Source organism: Aplidium turbinatum, chromosome 6 (assembly GCF_918807975.1).
Source record: "Aplidium turbinatum chromosome 6, kaAplTurb1.1, whole genome shotgun sequence".
Classification (NCBI taxonomy): Eukaryota; Metazoa; Chordata; class Ascidiacea; order Aplousobranchia; family Polyclinidae; genus Aplidium; species Aplidium turbinatum.
The window spans coordinates 10,812,802-10,831,447 of NC_137477.1; the positions used below are offsets into that span (position 1 = coordinate 10,812,802).

Here is an 18,646-nt window from a genome sequence, read left to right on the forward strand (position 1 = left end):
AGGCGCGGATTTATGGGGGGGGCCCGGGCCCCCCCCGAAATTTTGTGAGAAATTGTTGAATGGTTTGATGTGCTTCTAAACAGCTGATATTAGTCCCACAGCGGACTTACCACCCCCCCTTTGGCACGCGTGTGACGTCACGATATTGAGAATGATGCTTTCAGTCTCTATGTCTCTAAAATAAAGTTTGCCTAATTTTAAGCGAAACTGCATTGAAAGAGCAAGTTTTGCCAATACCAAACATCTCAGCCAGGAATTAGCAACAAGAAAACATAGAGACTTAGCTTTATTACCGAAAAAATGCCGAAGAAAACATGATCTTATCCTTTTGCTATGCCACCGGACAGCACCATTTTACAGGAATATTTATACCCATATTTTTGTTGAAAATGCTCTCAGAATGCACCAAATTCAAAGTAATTTTTCAAAACTTTCTGGGGGAGGCCCCCCAGACCTCCCGCCGCTGGGTGTCGCCTTTAGCAAACACGCCGTCAAAACCCCCCAAATTCCTGGCTACGCCACTGATTGTTCATATCTGTTTTATGTTTATTACTTTTTAATTCATTTTCAAATTTTCTGGCCCCCCCCCAAAAAAGCTCCTAGATCCGCGCCTGGCCTACGATCGCATTGTTGGTCATATCGCATCAGGAGTTGTTTGTCAAACACAGGCTCGTTCGACTTCTGAATCTTCGTGCCTTCAAGTGTCACACGTCCATTTATCATCTATATCCGAACTCATGAAAATAAAAGAATTGAGATTCCTAGGCTACGATAACTCTTGTCATTGAAGCAATCCTCACGTCAGAAGCGGTCTGCTGGTACCAGGGTCATCTCTCAAATTCAATCTCACTTCAAATTAAAGCATAAAACCCGAGACCCTGCAAATGCAACTCGACACCGTCATAATAGAGACAGCTTTATCTGGGAACACAAGGAGGCCAGAATTAAACACTCAATGAAGCTGTCACAGCTGAGTTCGCACAATTAATCAAACGGTTTTATTCAGGTATTCATATCCAAACCATGGATATCATATTCTTGATCCAAACGCGAAATATTCTGCGCCAATGACAAGTTTTTTTTGTTGGGCCTGCATGGCTAGCTCGACTGATTTGTTATAGCCTATTTCACAGACTTTTCCATATTTTGCCAACTGTCTGAAACAAAATAGTATTTTTAAACTTTTTTTACCGTCTTTCCTAAATCCTAGGTGACAAATTTTGTTTCAACATCACCAGGTTTTAAAAAGCAAAGACAACTAGGTTCAGAAAATATCAGTTAGTCGTTTGTTAACAGCCTGATGGAACGTTTTTCAACTTATTTTTACGATTGTTTTACTGCTTTCCAAAGCAACAAAAAGCTGTTGTATCGTTAAGGATCAGCAAAACTTGGAAAAATCTTAGAAAGTTTTAATCAGACAGCAGGCTTAGGCTACTGGTAGCCCATCTAAAATCTGTAAAATGTGACAAAACGGGCAGCATCTAGAGGTAGTCAGCATCAACTAATTTTAATTATACAGGCCATGAAATAGGCTGATAGCCTAATGTCAAGGGTGTGGCATGTCTATCTGTCGAGTGTGCAATTTTCCTCACCGTAATGTCGGGTCTGCTTAACATTATAGGCTACAAGTCAAAACTCTACAGATTTAAACATTCTCTAGGAGTCGTAGGCCTTTGCGGAAAATTTTCTCTTGACATAATCGATAGCAAGCTATTTTCACACAAAAAGACTGTCGATTAGTTTGGACTTGGTGCCACAAAAGCACGGATGTCGGACTACACCCACTGGTCACACTGTCCCATTGCAGATTTAATGATCCAGCCCACACCAGTGCCGGATTAACCATTAGGCAAAGTAGGCACGTGCCTACAGGCTAGTCAAAAATCCAGGCCACTTTAAAATCAGTAAAAATTTAGTCATATTTTTAAAATAATTATTTTCTAAACTAACAAGTATTTATTTTAATAGCTCTGCTTTTCCAGATGAATTAAAGGTTGCAAAAATCGTTAAAAAAAGACGAATTGAAACATGTTGCCACTTCCTTTTTGATGTTTTTAAAAATTCGCATTTCTTTTGGGTGACGCAATGAAACAAACGTGGCGTTGTGTTCTGTTAAGAAGTTAGAAATAACTTCCCATCAGCATTTCGTCAGTTTATGTGCTGGTATAAAGACTATAAAGAGCAGCAACAGAAAGTACCCAGAAGATGTTTAAAATGCTGCACACTACTGGTGTTTATAATGCATTTCCAAACACTGAAGTAGCACTTAGAATGTACTTGTCTCCAATGGCTACGAATTGCTCAGGAGAACGCTCGTTTTCACAACTGAAACGAATTAAAGACGTTAAACGATCAACAATGTGTCAACAACGTCTTGGTACACTAGCACTTTTGTGTATTGAAACTTGAAAGCGATATACTCCGTAAGATTGACCTCCAAACACTAGTTAACGCGTTTTCAATCGCAAAAACGCGCAAAGTTGTTATTTAGTTAGGCATATGACCAAGTTTTTGCACGTTACCCTGTGTTATAGTTGCAACAACGATCTTTGTGACAATGATTGGCACCACTGATAATTCTAATTTTTTAGTTGGCAACCCTGATTTTCGGGCCACTTATAAAATGTGCCTACAGGCCAGCAGACCCTTAATCCGGCACTGGCCCACACCAGTTGTGCTTTCCACTTTTTCTGGGGGACATTTGTTTCTATGTGATTGGAATCAGACAAGGCAGTTTGGAAGCAACTGTATTAAGAAACAAATAAATTTTGTTGTAAAAAGGACATTAGAAAAAATTACATTTTAATTTTTATTACTAAGACAAAATTATCATTATTTTAAGATCGATCCAATAACTTATAGAGAACTGGACATTAGAGAAGATTCCAAGAAAAGATTGCAATGTAAGTTAGTAAGAATTAGGACATTAAATCTAGTCACATCATCGCAGGTAGCAACATAAAGTATTTTTTATAATCGACTTCCACTTCACTTGTAAACACATGAAACAAATGCACAGCAATAGAAAATAAAAGAAACGGTTTTTGAAAAAGTCAGATTATAAAAAAATCAATTGGACCCGCGCATTAAAGCACAGACAATGGCGTACCGTAACCTGAAGTTTGCACAAGGGGAGACAAACGAAACTTAAATAGGACAGTGGTTATAATTTCGATGCAAATGTAGGTATTGCCGAAGATATGCAAAAACAAAGCCCAATGGTTCGATTCCTGTATCCTGCCTTTGGCATCCGAAATTTAATTTCTTCGTTTTTAAAAACTCTTAACAGTACGCTATATTCGGATTTCATGCATGTAAAAATTCAACATGGTGAAAGATAACATAGGCTAACATAAAACTCACTGCAATGATTGATTATTTCAGATTTACTTGAAAAAACATGCAGACAATAGCCTACTTTACAAAACGACGGAAGACATTCAATTACCGATTACCGCTTTGCTAAAAAGTTAAACTTCCAGCGTGATTTAGCAAACAACACAGCACACAATGAAATTAAATATAGAAATTAAGCCAAAGTCACAGCAATAATGTTCCTTTTCAAACCACACAAATATAAAAAGAACACCGTATTCAACAATAAAACGCACAAACTAAATCCAACAGTTTAAAAAAGTCAACTAACCATGTTTTAGTAAACCATCAAAACTCGAGTCATACAATAAAAACAGTATAATTATTATATAAACTTAATTTGTCTTGTTTTTTTCTTTAACTTTGTCTGAAAGACGGCAACAAACAAAATGTTATTCAGAATGTCGATGGTGTGTTGAACCGAAAAACAACTTCACATTTTAAGGTTGATAAAGTGACCTTCCATCGGCTCTAGCCAGGGTTACCATCTGCCAAGATCAGAAAACAAGCACGCTGCTTGCGACGTAGCTTTGATGTGTTAGTTCACCATTTGTAAATAAAATTTTAATGCAACCTTTTATATGACGCTACTGGCGAAATTGTTGGGTTTAAAAAATTTAAGTAGTTACTCTCAAGATAAAGCTAACTTGCAAGAAAAAATAGGTTAGTTTTAAATTTGATTTATTGAGTGAAAATTAACACTAAATTAATATTTTCCTCATATATGATGAATGAAGCTTTTCACACCACGGACGAAGTGACCAAATTGATGAAAAACATTCTTAGAAATAAAATAAACACACAACTCAAAAATAAGGATTTTTTTATAGAAATAAGCACATTAGTATTGTCTAAGATGGTAAATACAAGGATTGTGAAGTTTTTTAAGCCTAGTAAGTTGGCCTAGACTAGAGCTTTAGAGAGTGTTCAAAGCACTTTTGAATTAAATAGCACCTGTGATGTTATAGATACTACGCACTATATGTCATAATTTGAGCCTGTTTGGAAAAGAAAGCAATCTCATGTAAAGAAATCTAGGTAGCTGATACAGTAGGAGAGGAATTGTTTTTCATGCCATCAAAATATTATATAATAGATTAATAGTGCTCAAACTTGCGTGAAAAAACATTTTTTTTATTGCGATTTTAACTATTTTAGTTGAAGAGGAATTTTAGAGGCTAAAGAGCTTATTATTTAGTGAGAGTGTAGTTTCCCTTCTAAGACTTCAATTAAAATATTAACAGAAACGAGTTTTTAACAAATTAAATTTGTAGGGGGGGGATTTAGATTTGAATATCGACTAAATGGGTCTACAGGATAAAAAAGATTGAGAAACACTGGTCTGTGACATTGTACTTGAAAATAGGCAAAAATCTTAGAAATATGTATGGCATGGTAACCCTGGCTATAGCCAAGACAACAAATTCATTTCAATGTTAGGTTATAGTAAAAATGGGATGAAAATCTTTCGATCTCTGGGATAGTCTTCAAACTTTTTCAGATACCAAATGTGATGGGAATAACTTCTCGCTGACAAATACAAAATAGCAAAAATAGCGAAAGCAAACCCTTGCAATGACCACGAAGCTAAGCCCCAACCAAACCATTCCACAGCCTCTCCCCATAAGTTTGCAGCAGACACATACTCAAACATCCCTCCATGTGGGATCTTGTAACCTTTGTTGCCATCTGCTCTTAAGTTCCTTAATATATCATCACATGCGATGTTTACATAAAAGCCAAAACCAAATAGCAGCATTCCAGTCACAAAATTCCATTCCAAAATGTATTCTGGTCTGTAGTTTGAAAAGTGAATAAGGAGTGTTGCCTGCAGAAAAAGATACAAGAATTTAATTACAAAAAAAAATACCGTTCAAAAGTAAAAGCAAGAAAGTTTCTGAAATAGTTCAGTTCAGTTGTTTTTTTATTTCTGACCATCATATCAAAAACAATACACGTCAACATAACAAAAGCCGAGAAAAAGGCAAAAGCGACAAAACGCGAACGTTAAAACGTGCTTGTGACCGAAGTAGGTTATTGAGTTGTAAGAAATTTGGCACGGTTGCAACACCTTCAGAAAAATTTAAGATATAAAGGGAATATAAAAAAAGAAAAAGTTACAAACAAAAAAAATAACAACATATATTTAGGCTATAGCTTTATTAGCCCACATAGCTTTAGCTGATATATTTAAGATTTGTATGGACAGTTGCTATGAAGATCAGCCATGGTGCGTTATCAAGGGTGCTGATGGTCGTGAGGGGAACACGTCTGTGATGCGTTTAGCTCATAGCAAAGAGGAACAAGGCAGGCAAAGTTAAAGTTAAGAATTCGACAACTTAGCAAAAAGACCAAATATTTCAAAAACAAACCTCAACTGTTGAACATAATGAAAAATGCCTATTTTAACTTAAACAGTTCAAGCCTTTATAAGTGCCTTTCGAGTTATTAGTAAAGGACGGTTTAAGTTTAGTGGAGTAGCAAAAGCATTTTTGGGTGTTTTACTTTTTTAGCAAACTTTAAGCATATACGGTAGTCTACTCGTATTTAAAAAACAAACCGTGGAACTTACTTGGTTGAACTACATCCAGGGATTGTTTAAATAAAAGTACATTAAAGCTCACTGAAAAAAGTAAACACCCAAAAAACGGTCACCCTACGCCTGTGTTTAAATTCTTATACATCTACATAGATTTTTCAATAGGTTACAAGTAGACTAAAGCTTTCTAAAATAAGTAAACACACAAAAATGGTTGCCTTATGCCACTGTTCAAATTCTTCTACATCTACTACTGTTATTAAAATATCACCAACTTAAAAAAAACAAAAAACAGCTACATGTAGTAGTAGTCCAGTTTTTATCCGGTGATGTCCCTGTTACCAAGAGTGGCCAGATTCACCTCTAACTTGGACGCTCCAAGTGTCGCAATCGCCTTCACACCCTGCCTCCACATCGATCTGTCTAACGCGTCCTCTCTTGTCAAGCCCACCTTGCTGCTTTCCTCCTCAACTTGCCTTTTTCACGTTTTCTTGGGTCTTCCTTGTTTTTTACAACCCTCCACTTGAAACTCCAGTGCTTTTCTCAAAACATCATCTTCATCCCTTCTCAAAGAAGTAAATGCTTGCAGCAGAGGCTTGCATGGACAATTGGACATGTTGTAGCTACCTGTCACTATCAGTGCCATTATCTGCACCCAGGGAGGAAAAAAGTGTCCTCTGATGACGATGTGTTCAGATATTATGATGGCTTAACTCAAGTTAAACCAATTTAAATCATTATGGCTTAACATAAGTTTTAAATTTTTTGTACAATCAATTTCGGAATGGCCCGTTTCGGTGAGTCCGATCCCTTAACGGGGGATTTTTTCATTTTTTTTTTTAATTATCGGGTACCGTAGTCTAATTATCATTGCCGTTTTAGGGTTAGGGGTAAGAGGTTAGGAACTCACCAAATCGGACTCACCGAATAGTAGCAGACCCATCGATTTGATACCTTATATCTTAAGTGACAAGAAGGATACAACTGGAATATACACTCTAAGCAATAACTAAACATTACTATGCCTTAAAAAGAATATGATACCCACCTGCATATAACCATTATATATGCAAAATATGCATGCTAGCAGCAACACAAACAATGGTGTTGATTTTCCACCTTTAATATTGAATGGATAAATGAATGTTCTATTGAAGTAGTGAATGAGAAAGGAAAACATAAGTATTTGTGCTGCAAAAGACAACTGTGATGTGTCAGCTGTTAGATAGGTGTAGGATGGCACAAGAAAGGACGGCATTTCCTGGAAAAATCAATACAAATTGAAAAGAATACATATAATATACATGAACAGCGTACATGTTTGAACTTTTAGTAAAATCAAACCTTATGGGTAAAAACATAGTTTAATGGTTAAATGTAATAGTTGAAATAAGTTTTAAATTATTTGTGACAACATCTATTACACAAGCCAACACACTTTTTGTGTCAGCATAGTAAATGTCATTCTAGGGTAATATATATTTTGGGTGCTGAATTCAAAAATCACTTCAGATTTTTTGTGTCACATCAGGATTTTATGATATCTGAATGCAGTTTTGGTAAAAATGGGTAAAATCGACTCCTGATCTATATTGGTAGACTATGGCGTTTCATAGAATTTGAACTTTTTTTTGTCAACAAGGTCTGTGATAAAGTCTAAATTCATCACGATAAAGTTTAAAGTCTACACAAGAGATACAAACATAATATTAATGAAAACATTGAGGTATTTCAAGACCTGTTTTATTTTTTTTATTTTATTGAAGTGTGGTAACTTGAACCCAATTCTTCAAAGTTTATCTGCTAACACTAAACGTTCAACGTCATTTTTTTTACAAGAGTAGGCTGCATTGTTATTTTTTTCGTGTTAAGAAGTATGTTTGGTGGCTTTGCAAATCCCCAATACATATTTTAAAACTTTTGGTTTTGACATCTTTTCCTTTTGTTGATGCTACAGTTGGGTGTTTGTAATGTCATTCGCTATTATGTTTGGATTGTTTGCGCCAGCAAAGAAAAATAAAATTGAAGAAATTGAATAGAATAGACACTTAAAAATAGGTTCAATTCTACAGAAAAAATGAAATTCACATGCACATTTGGGAAACGTTACTATGGACAAACTTTCGCTTGCATGATTTTTGTGAATGTTGTGAGTGGATTTAGGATTTCCATTGATCTATCGTCTTAGATTTTCCACACAAGCTTTACATGCAGCATGTGTGGAGTAACTGTGGAGCCCATGATTTGTCCTGATCACCCAGGCGAATTTTAAAGTATATATGTCAGATATGCTTGTTTCACAAAACTTGTTATGGTTTGCCTTTGGTTAGGAACAGTAGCCTATAACTGCCACATATGTAACAAAGAACATCAGGGTCATTTTCACACTTTTTTGAAGATGTCATTCTGCTACTTATTCACACCACAAACAGAATTAACACCTTGCTAATATGAAAAAATCTGAATACATGAAAATTCAGATAAGAATGAGTCATAGACAAGTTTCACATATGCTTAAATCTCCACGTTCAGCGAAAAAGATGAAACCGATGTTATCAAAAAGTAGAATGGTAGCCTACTAAGCATTCAGGCGAAAGTGAATGCAACCCTGCCTGTAAGGGGTGGTTTATGAACAGTTCTCAGAAGGTACATAAGTTGGATGGTCTACCATAGACAGATGGTCCACTAGCCAAATGGTCTAGGTGACTCTTTTGACTAGTGGACCATCTAGCTAGGGGGGCTTCTGGAAGGTAGGTCGGTCACTGCAATGGTCATGGTGTCATCATACATCTCTAAATGTTACAAAATAAAATCATTTCCATAAATATGACAAATTTTCAAACACTATTGGCTCATAAGGTCTGTAGAACCCTATGTTCTACGTAGCAAGCGATTTCACCTATTGAGCTCTCTCGCCAAACCCGAACAGCTAGGATAAGACGATGCGGCTTTCTTAGGCAATTGGGTCGCTAATCTTCTCGTCTCAGGTGCCAAGCGAAATGCTCTCAAGTGATTTCTATTAAAATATCCAACGTCTCCACTCAAATAGACAATGCACTTCCAATAGACAAATTCGAGACAAACAACGTATCAAATTATGATTGAAAGATAATTAAAAAGAAATATAAAGAGATTTTGAATAGTAGTGGCAAACACCTACAACGAGCTTAAGTCTGAAAGATAGTACAAAGCTATTACTGTTTATATTCATGCCATAAATGAAACTGCACTAAAAGTACGAATACACGCTAGGCTCACATCAAGCTACTAATCTGGTCAAAGTAAATTGGACGATGGATGGACAGCGTTCGACTGGACAATTGTGCGCTTCGAAAGCAATGGCCCATATCATTACTAAATACATAGAAGTTACGTTGAACAACAAAATACAGACATCATGGCGAGAGAGAAAGTCGCTGTCCCATGACTCCACGTGATTCGTATCTAGAGTTTTAAACGCCGGGGCGCCGCCGCTCTGGCGACAAATGTCAACCTAAACATGACATTGTCAGGACGAATATTGACGCAATATCTATGTAACGTCAAAATCAGAGAGAAAGCATTTCAGCCGGCCCGAACTGACGATGTGTTTGTAACAAGGTCTTTATAAAACGGTAACAGTAAGAGAAAATTCGGCCGAAAAGCCAATATTATGAGAAAAAATATGATGCAAAAATCTCAAAAACCTGATGTGATGGGGTAAAATCTGATGTGATTTTTGAAATCAGCAGCCTCAATATACCTCAAATCACATCTTACATTGCAGACACAAAATTTTTTATCTTTTTTGTTGGCCTGTGTTATATATATATATATATATAACACATTTATATATATATATAACACATAACACAAGAATATATAACACATATATATCATCATCATAATCCATCGTCGGTTTTTTCCCCACTAGTGGGGGTGGCCGATTGTTTCCGCGCAGCAATTGTTTTAATCCCTTTTCTCCATTTCACCCTGTCCCTTGCATCTTCCTCCTTCAGTCCGACTTTTTTAAATTCATCCTTCACTTGTTGTTTCCACGTTCTTCTTGGACGACCGCGTTTCCTCTTCCCATCCACCTTTAGATCTAGTGCCTTTCTAAGAAAACTTCCTTCCTCCCTCCTTATCACATGTCCATACCATCTTACTCCATTTGCCCTTGCCAGTTGGTCTATGGTCTCTCTCATCTCTAGCATATCCAACAATTCTTCAGTCCTTTTTTCCCTGCTCGTTTTCACCCCACACATTGCTCTCACCATTGACCTTTCCGTTCTTCTCAGGATTGCCAGTTCACTCTCTCTCAATATCCATGTCTCGCTACCATATAGCATTGCAGGCCGCACACAGCTCCGATATACTTTCCCTTTCATCCTTAGTGAGAATTTTCTGCCATACAACATTTCCCCACATTCCCTGAACTTTGCCCAGCCCAATCTTGCCCTTGTTGTCACCGCTGCTTCACATCCACCACTTCCATTTATCCGATCACCCAGATAACAGAAGTCTGTCACTGTTTCTATGCCATGGCAGAACTCATCATCATGGCCTTCCACTTCATTCCTTCCTTTACTGCATTTCCCACAAACAAAACACTTCGCCAATCTTGTTGCGGCTCTCTTGACATTAGCACATCTTGCATGTACCCACTTTCCACACTCCTTGCATTGCATTGAATTTCTCATCACTCTCTTGCCACATATTCCACAGGGATCTACTTTGCTCTCAACAACTGTTCCTTCTGCTCCACTCACCATCACTTTTGTTTTTTCAAGATTCACCTTCATACCCTTGGTTTCAAATGCTTCTTTCCATTTCTCAAACTTTCTCTCCAGTCCCTCCATACTATTACTTGTCAAGACCAGGTCGTCTGCATACAAAATTTCACTCAATAAGCCCTCCCTCACTCCTTCAGTTACAATGTCAACCACAATAGCAAATATCAGAGGTGACAAAACTGATCCTTGGTGTACACCAACCTTCACAAAAAACTCGTTTGAATAATTTGATCCAACTCTCACTTTTGTTCTTGCATCCTCATACATAGACATCACAGCTCTCACTAATACCTCCGGTATACCTCTTTTCCTCATTGCCCACTCCATCACTTTCCTTGGTACTCTGTCAAATGCCTTTTCTAAGTCGACGAAACACATATATAGTTTTCTCTGCTTCTCTCGGTATTCCTCCTGCATTCTTCTCAATATAAACAGAGCATCCACTGTACCCTTTCCTGGCATAAATCCAAACTGCATATCATTTAATTTCACCAATGTTCTCAACCTCTTTTCTAGTATTCGCTCCACAATTTTCATTCCATGCTCTAGTAGTTTTACACCTCTATATGCACTGCAACTTCTCACATCCCCTTTTCTCTTGAACAATGGAACAAGAGTACTATGCTTCCACTCTTTCGGCATTCCCTCTCCATCTAATACCCTTTGGCTAAGTTGTAGCATTACTTCAATTCCCAACTCTCCACTTGCTTTTATCATCTCTACGCTCACTTCTGATGGACCGGCTGCTTTAGGCAGTTTCATTTGCCCCATTGCCTCCACCACTTCATCACGAGTAACCTTTCCCACTGGACCCTCCACAAGATCAACCTCTGTCATATGATCCCATACATACTCCTTATTCATAACATTTTCCATATGTTCCTTCCACACTTCTCCTCTGCTTTCCGGGCTGAAATGCAACTTCCCATCTCCACTCCTTATACATCTTCCCCCTACCAGGCCTGGAAAAAATGGGGAATCCGGGAATGACATTCCCGGGAAATTTGTCGGTTCGCGGGAAATTTTTACCGGAAGAATCACGTTACTAACGTCTTTCGTTCACCGTCAACCGTCATCGTAATTTGCTGACACATTGCAGTTCCGACATTGATTCGTATCACTGCGTAGTGCGTATTTACGATTTCCAACTTGTACCTCAGAGCTGAACAAGTTCTTAGCAAAATTGCGCAAATATTTTGCAGTAGTCCGCCCGAAAGCGTCGTAAAAAGCACGGGAAGTGTAATTGAAAAAATTCGAATGTTTGCGGAGGTACAAAAACATCCACAAATAAAAAATAAAGACATTAGCAACGAGCTGCTCTTTCACTGGAATGGGCCTCACATAAGCAAGTGTAATGGCATCGTGAAACAAGCTCTTGACCTACATTTCAAAGGAAAACTATGGCATTTTAGTACTAATGACGTTCGCTCGAAAATGTACAAAGTGTCTGCTGTGGTAGATAGACCAAACAACAAGAAATCGTCCCCATTTTTTATGTCCTGGTAATGTATTTGTAGTAATTTCGCATGGGCAAAACTTGCTTGCGGTTTCTTTGATTTACAAAAACAGCTGTTTTAACATCGTAATTTTGATTTTGTTGTCAAATTAATTAATGCGTTTTCGTTATTCTTCGTGTAACCCACTGGCTGTTTTGTAGGTTACAGAAGTAATTTTCCCAACGCCTTGCAGGCCTCGAAATATCCGGCGGTCATGACCTCCGGAATGACCTCAAATGTCTGCCGAAGCCGACTCATTGGTCGGTCATAAATGACCGCCGCAAAATTCCTGACAAAAATAGAGCTAATACAGCAAAAATATACTTTAAATTTGAATTGTTACAATTGTTTGTTTAACCCGAACAAATACGGAGCTGAAACAATAAGAAGGCTACAGGCAATTGTTTTTAAAGATCACATTAGAGTGGCGTGGTTAACGAGCTGATGGCAAAGGTAGCCATTTTTACATCATTTCAACGCCTTGCAATGTTGCCTTGAAATAAAGTTGTCTGAACTTTTCAGCAGGATATGTATTCTAATTTTAACAATGAGGATTATTTCGTTACATTGATCGTTTGTTAAAAAGAAACGTCACAGAGAAGCAAGTCTCAGCTGGGTTCCGCACGTGCTAAGGCGAATGTGGCGACCTTATTCACGCTGATACTGATAGAAATAGAATTTCTGCACAGAAGGGAGGGTGTTAGACACATTTGTCTGCTGTAGAAAATCTTCTTCTACAAACACGACTACACAATACTGTAGTGTGATTTTGTGCAAAATCTACATGCAAAAAATATGTCCGGTTGAGATATTAAATGTCCGCTGAAAGGGCCAGTCCGGTAGGACATGCTTGACCGCTGGAAAAAAATACAAATTTCGAGGCCTGTCTTGTGTTCTCACTCAGCGAAACTTGTTGTGCATTCAGCCGTCTGGCCGTTTTTTTTGTGCTATATGCCTATATCGCTTAATAATTAGTTATGCTATTCATGCACATTGCACATACTATCAACCCGTTCAAGCATGAAGCATATTGTTAACTTGTCAAGTACGTAACAAGCGGCTCGTGATGTCGCATTGTTTCATGACATTCACACGGTGGTCGGTGAGTCAGTGAATCTAATTTGTAAGCATGCGGCGTCTAATTTATTAAGCTATTGTTGTTGGCCAATGTATTCCGATCAAAGCGGGCACATCAGGCACAAACAGTGCGCCATGCCTGCTTACGAATACGATACCAAGATTCTTTATTGGAACTATGAAGCTACAAATGGCCGTCTACATTTTTTGCTTGAGGCTTTTCGCCGGAAAACTGTAAACGGTGTAATTATGACGTCATTATCGTGATTGTAAGCCGCGGGAAATTTTTTCGCTAAAAAACAGATTCCCGGGAAGCTAAACATTTTTTCCAGCCCTGCCCCCTACAATATCATTCCCATCCTTTTTCATTTGCTTTATGAGTCTGAATACTTTGTTTTGGCTTTCACCCATTTTATTAAGTTCCTCCTCAGCACCATTCTTCATAGCTCTTGCAACAACCCTCTTTGCCTTCTTTTTCATACTCTTATACTTCTTTTTATTCTCTTCTGACCCATTTTTGCGCCACTGCTTGTGTGCTTTCCGGGCTGAAATGCAACTTCCCATCTCCACTCCTTATACATCTTCCCCCTACAATATCATTCCCATCCATTTTCATTTGCTTTATGAGTCTGAATACTTTGTTTTGGCTTTCACCCATTTTATTAAGTTCCTCCTCAGCACCATTCTTCATAGCTCTTGCAACAACCCTCTTTGCCTTTTTTTTCATACTCTTATACTTTTTTTTATTCTCTTCTGACCCATTTTTGCGCCATTTGCTTGTATGCATCTCTTTTCTGTGAAATCGCATGCTTCACCTCTTCATCCCACCACCATGTGTCTCCACGATCCCTCCTCACTTTCTTTTTCCCACATACTTTATCACATGCTGCTAGGACACCTTTCTGAAATGAAGGCCACAAGTCCTGCGCACTCATGTTTACCAGCTCTTTTGCTCTTTTCACAAACTTAATTCTCGTTTCTTTTTCCTCCAGTTTCCACACATTTCTCACAAAAACTCGTTCTTTCTTCACAATTTTCTTCACTTTTTTCATATTTAAGTCTCCTACTACTAGTCTATGCTGCAACTCCCACGGAATTACTTTCACATTCTTCAAGTACTTTCTCTGTTCCTGCCCAACCACAATAAAATCAATTTCCGACTCATGTCCTCCTGAGCTGTAAGTCACCTTCCTTTTCTCTTTCTTTTTAAACCATGTGTTGGCAATACAAAGTTTCCTTTTGGGTAGAGAGGTAACTCTTTTAAACCATAAACAGACATAACTCAGCAACAACACTACATTTAACATTATAAAAATGTTAAATGTAGTGTTGTTGCTGAGTTATGTCTGTTTAAAGTTTCCTTTCATCACAAAATTCAAGTAGCATTCTTCCTTCCATGTTTCTCTCCCCAAAACCATACCCTCCATGAATGCCCTCGAACCCATTTGCTTGTTTTCCAAGATGTCCATTAAAATCTCCTAATCCAAACACCAACTCTTTTGAACTCCGTAAATCCCATTCCTCTGCCAAAACATCATAAAAACTTTCCTTTTCTAAGTAATCCCTACCACTTTGAGGTGCATATGCACAGATTAGCCTCACTACCTCCTCTTCAAAAGCAAGTACCATTGTCATCACTCTGTCACTCCTTCTTCTAACTTCTATTACTTTCTCACACAATTCCTCTTTTACCAAGAAACCAACACCACCGATTCCTGTGTTATTTCCTGACCACCATAACTTATATCTCCTCCCATTGACACCTAAAAACTGCGCTGACTGTCCCCTCCATCTTACTTCCTCTAGGCAACATATATCCACCCTTCTTTTTCTTAGTTCTTCACATATTTCAGTTCCTTTACCACACAAACTTCCCACATTCCAGCATCCGATTCTAACACCATAATCTTTTTTCAATGTTTTTTTGTTTTCTCGGAACCCAGAGATTCTTCGCACCCCTTGCCCATCTAAGGGGTGCTAAATAATTTGTCGATCTTATGTCGATCTAATACAAATCTTATGAAAAAAAAGAGAATTTCTCAATCAAACTTTTAAACTTCTTTTTTTTAGTAATTTAGTAATTTATAATATATATATATATATATATACATTATAAATGACTATTATAAATAAATAAAAAATACATTGACATTATAAATGACTATAAATGAAAATGACTACCGGTATAAAATAAAATTTAGTCATTTATAATGTATATATATATATATATAAATTATATATATATATTATATATACATTATAAATGACTAAATTACTTTCACTTATAAAAAAAGAAGTTTAAAAGTTTGATTGAGAAATTCTCTTTTTTTCATAAGATTTGTATTGTACATTAAGATAAACTATTCAATAGTGGATTGCTTAAAACGTTTTTGTAAGTGTTTATAAAATAGATTTACCAAACAGCACAAAACGATACACTATTGAATTACTGATGTGAAAAGAGGAGAGTTCCAGACAAAATAATTGGTTATCAGATTCTTAATAAAAAAGAAAAAAGTTCCGTTTTAAATTTGCACTATCGGGCAAATAGTTTGTTTTGTGCTGATGAAAAAAACAATACTAAACAACTTTTCTGTTTTATTTGGATGTTTTCTGATTTATTTTATCTTTCAATGTATATATAGACGAAATCGGTTAATAGTATACCGCTTAAACGTATCAATCGCTTATTTGAATCAAAACCTGAAATCCCAAACCCAATCCAATCTAATGTTAAGTAAAAACATCGGTTAAGCGTATGCCGTATATTATACCGCTTAAAAGCATAAGTCGGATAAAAGTATCAGGATTTGCTTCTAGTTTGCATACTTCATTCATTTAATCGTATAATTGTATCCGTTAGCGAAAAGAGAATGTCTCTTTTTTGCTTCGCATAAGTGTCTGCAATGTTCAAAGGCGAAATGAAGCAAAGGTGAGAAATGGGGGAAATGAAGTAAAGGTGGGACAGACACATGCGATCAAAACAAAGACAAGTGTCTGTAATCCCAGGCCATAATCTTATGTGCTAGACATCGCACTACAAAGAACCAATTTTCGTACAGCTGGGCTTCATTAAAACAGAAGAGCACACAAAAAGAATAATCACACTTCTCAATAAAGAAGTTTAAATGCTTTTGATGTCATCCGTCTGGCCTTCCAAGGAATGGACACCGACAAATTATTTCGGCTTGAGAAGGAAGTGTTGGAAAGCATGTCCAAAAGTTTAAACCGGAAAACTTAGGAAATTTTTTTTTAAATTGCTGAATAAAAGTAGCCTACTGTTGTGAAATGCAGTGCGTAATTTCGTTTGTGCAGTTTCGTTCAATTGAAGAACATTGCAAATTAATTATTTTACCAGACAGCGCAAAAGACTTGAAAAAAAAACCTTTGCGATTTCAAAACAAACAATGAGTGTGAGACGTGTTTTTCTACCATACCACTATTTTCGTAGGCCACCTTCCATACTCAAAACTACACCGCTGGCACGGAGCTAAAAATAGCACGCTTGAATCAAAAACTTCAACGTCAAAGTTCGCGTTGTGACGTCACAAAGATTGGTGAAATTAAAAGAAGCTCCTCAGTCAGCAAAGCTGGTCTGTTTTACATTGTTTCAACGTCTGCAGACAATAAATCAATGTAAAAAGGACCAATTTTGCTGGCTGGAACATACAGCATAGTGTTATGTAAGACAGAACTAGCAAACTCTTTAAAGTTTAACCGTAATTGTAAACAGTTGTAGGAAGTATCAGTTGCAATGTGCGTTGCAGCCTAGTCAGCACAGACATCTCAACAATTACGCCCATTCACGATAAACCTTTTTTTTTAGTAAATTGGTTAAACGAATCAATCGTATAATCGTATCAAAACGTCTGGCAAATAGGTGATTCGATTATCCGATTTCGTCTGTATTTGAAGCACAGATTTTTGTCTGGTATCGCAATTATATTAAAGCAATCAAAAATAAAAAATAGATTAAATTCAGCAGAACCAGACTGTGTTGCAATGAAATAGTTATAATGGGAGCTGAAATATTTTTTGGTTCAAAACAAATTTAAAAAACAACACAATTTTAATAAAACAAAATCAAGAGAAAAAATCTTTGCACAATCAAAAGATTTCAACATATTTTTATTGTGAACACTCATGAACCCGAATAATTTGCAATCCATTTTTGCGTTTTTAATTCATGATACAAATTCAACTTTCTTTCAAAAGGAAACCAAATAGCAAATTTTGCATAATACAATACAACAAAATAATTTCGTTTCAAACAGCATAGTATGTAGGCTAGTATTGCAAATTTACATTCATCAAGTCCAGGCATTACTACAACAATCTAATCTCTAAGCATAATTTATAATTAAGAATTAATTTCGTCATAACATTATCTCGTTCAAACAGAACCGAAAAAATGAAACAGCATAGTCCATACAAAGTTTTATTATTAGAAGAACAACTGCACATTCATATACATTACAGAAACATTCCCCATGCTATTTTTGACTAACAAGTGTTCAGTTTTATTTTATTGCTGACAATGGTATCTTTTTAATTTTCAATGTCAATTTTTTAAACTTTAAGTAAATTACAACAAAAACAGTAGCCTAAGCTTTAGTGATAACTATATATATACAGATGTCAAATCAAAATCAAGCATCCTACTTGTAAAAACCATGCAAGTTTTGCATTTACAGGAGGGCCCCATGCTGATGAACTGTAGCGACCATAAGGTGCATTGATGCCTGATGTGATTATCAAGTGAACAATTACAGAAATTCCAATCATAATGCCAGCCATTACATTTAATCTTCGAAGTTCATCTTCTCCATAAACTAATATTTCATACAAATTGGGAATATGCCTACTTCCCACCATTGCATGCAGTGTCTTTTTCAGCTTCTGTAATGTGTTGCACAGTAAATAAACTGATTCATAGACCAGCTTTTGATTGATGAGGGAATCTTCATTCTTGGCCTAAGAAAGCTTAGAATAGAAATTATACAATCCTGGCAATTGTACATATTATACCGTACTTGTAGAAGATTTGAACCTCTGTAGAAGCTCGGACACCAAGTTTAACAGAGTGAAGTTTCCAAATGCGAATGTGTTGTTGTCTGTGAATTATTTCATTGACTCGGTGCCGCTGAATAGAGAGCTGTCCTAGAAATACACTGCTCAAGCATACATCCTGATAGTTGCACCTGCGGCGCTTTATCTTGCCGCTTCTTTGTTTGTAAAGTCAGGTGCTTAACCAATTGAGCTGTCGGGGCGAACAAACAGTGGTTCTTAAATCTTTCAAGAGCACTTTAATATATTTGAAGTATAAAACAAATATAGTGTAGGCTATTTTCAGCGTTTTATTACTATCTATTGTACATGTACAAGGT

General features: G+C 36.8%; 1 protein-coding gene across 1 annotated transcript; it reads right to left on the reverse strand.

Annotated features, from left to right (window-relative positions):
• Nucleotides 1-2,731: 2,731 nt before the first annotated feature.
• On the reverse strand, nucleotides 2,732-18,150 carry LOC145771910 (3-oxo-5-alpha-steroid 4-dehydrogenase 1-like). The gene is made up of 3 exons (XM_082583672.1): nucleotides 17,922-18,150; nucleotides 6,963-7,175; nucleotides 2,732-5,203 (listed from the first exon to the last, which is right to left on the reverse strand). Exons 1-3 carry the CDS (start codon nucleotides 18,132-18,134, stop codon nucleotides 4,817-4,819), a joined length of 813 nt encoding a protein of 270 aa, XP_082439798.1. The 5' UTR covers nucleotides 18,135-18,150; the 3' UTR covers nucleotides 2,732-4,816.
• Between the last annotated feature and the right edge of the window lie 496 nt (nucleotides 18,151-18,646).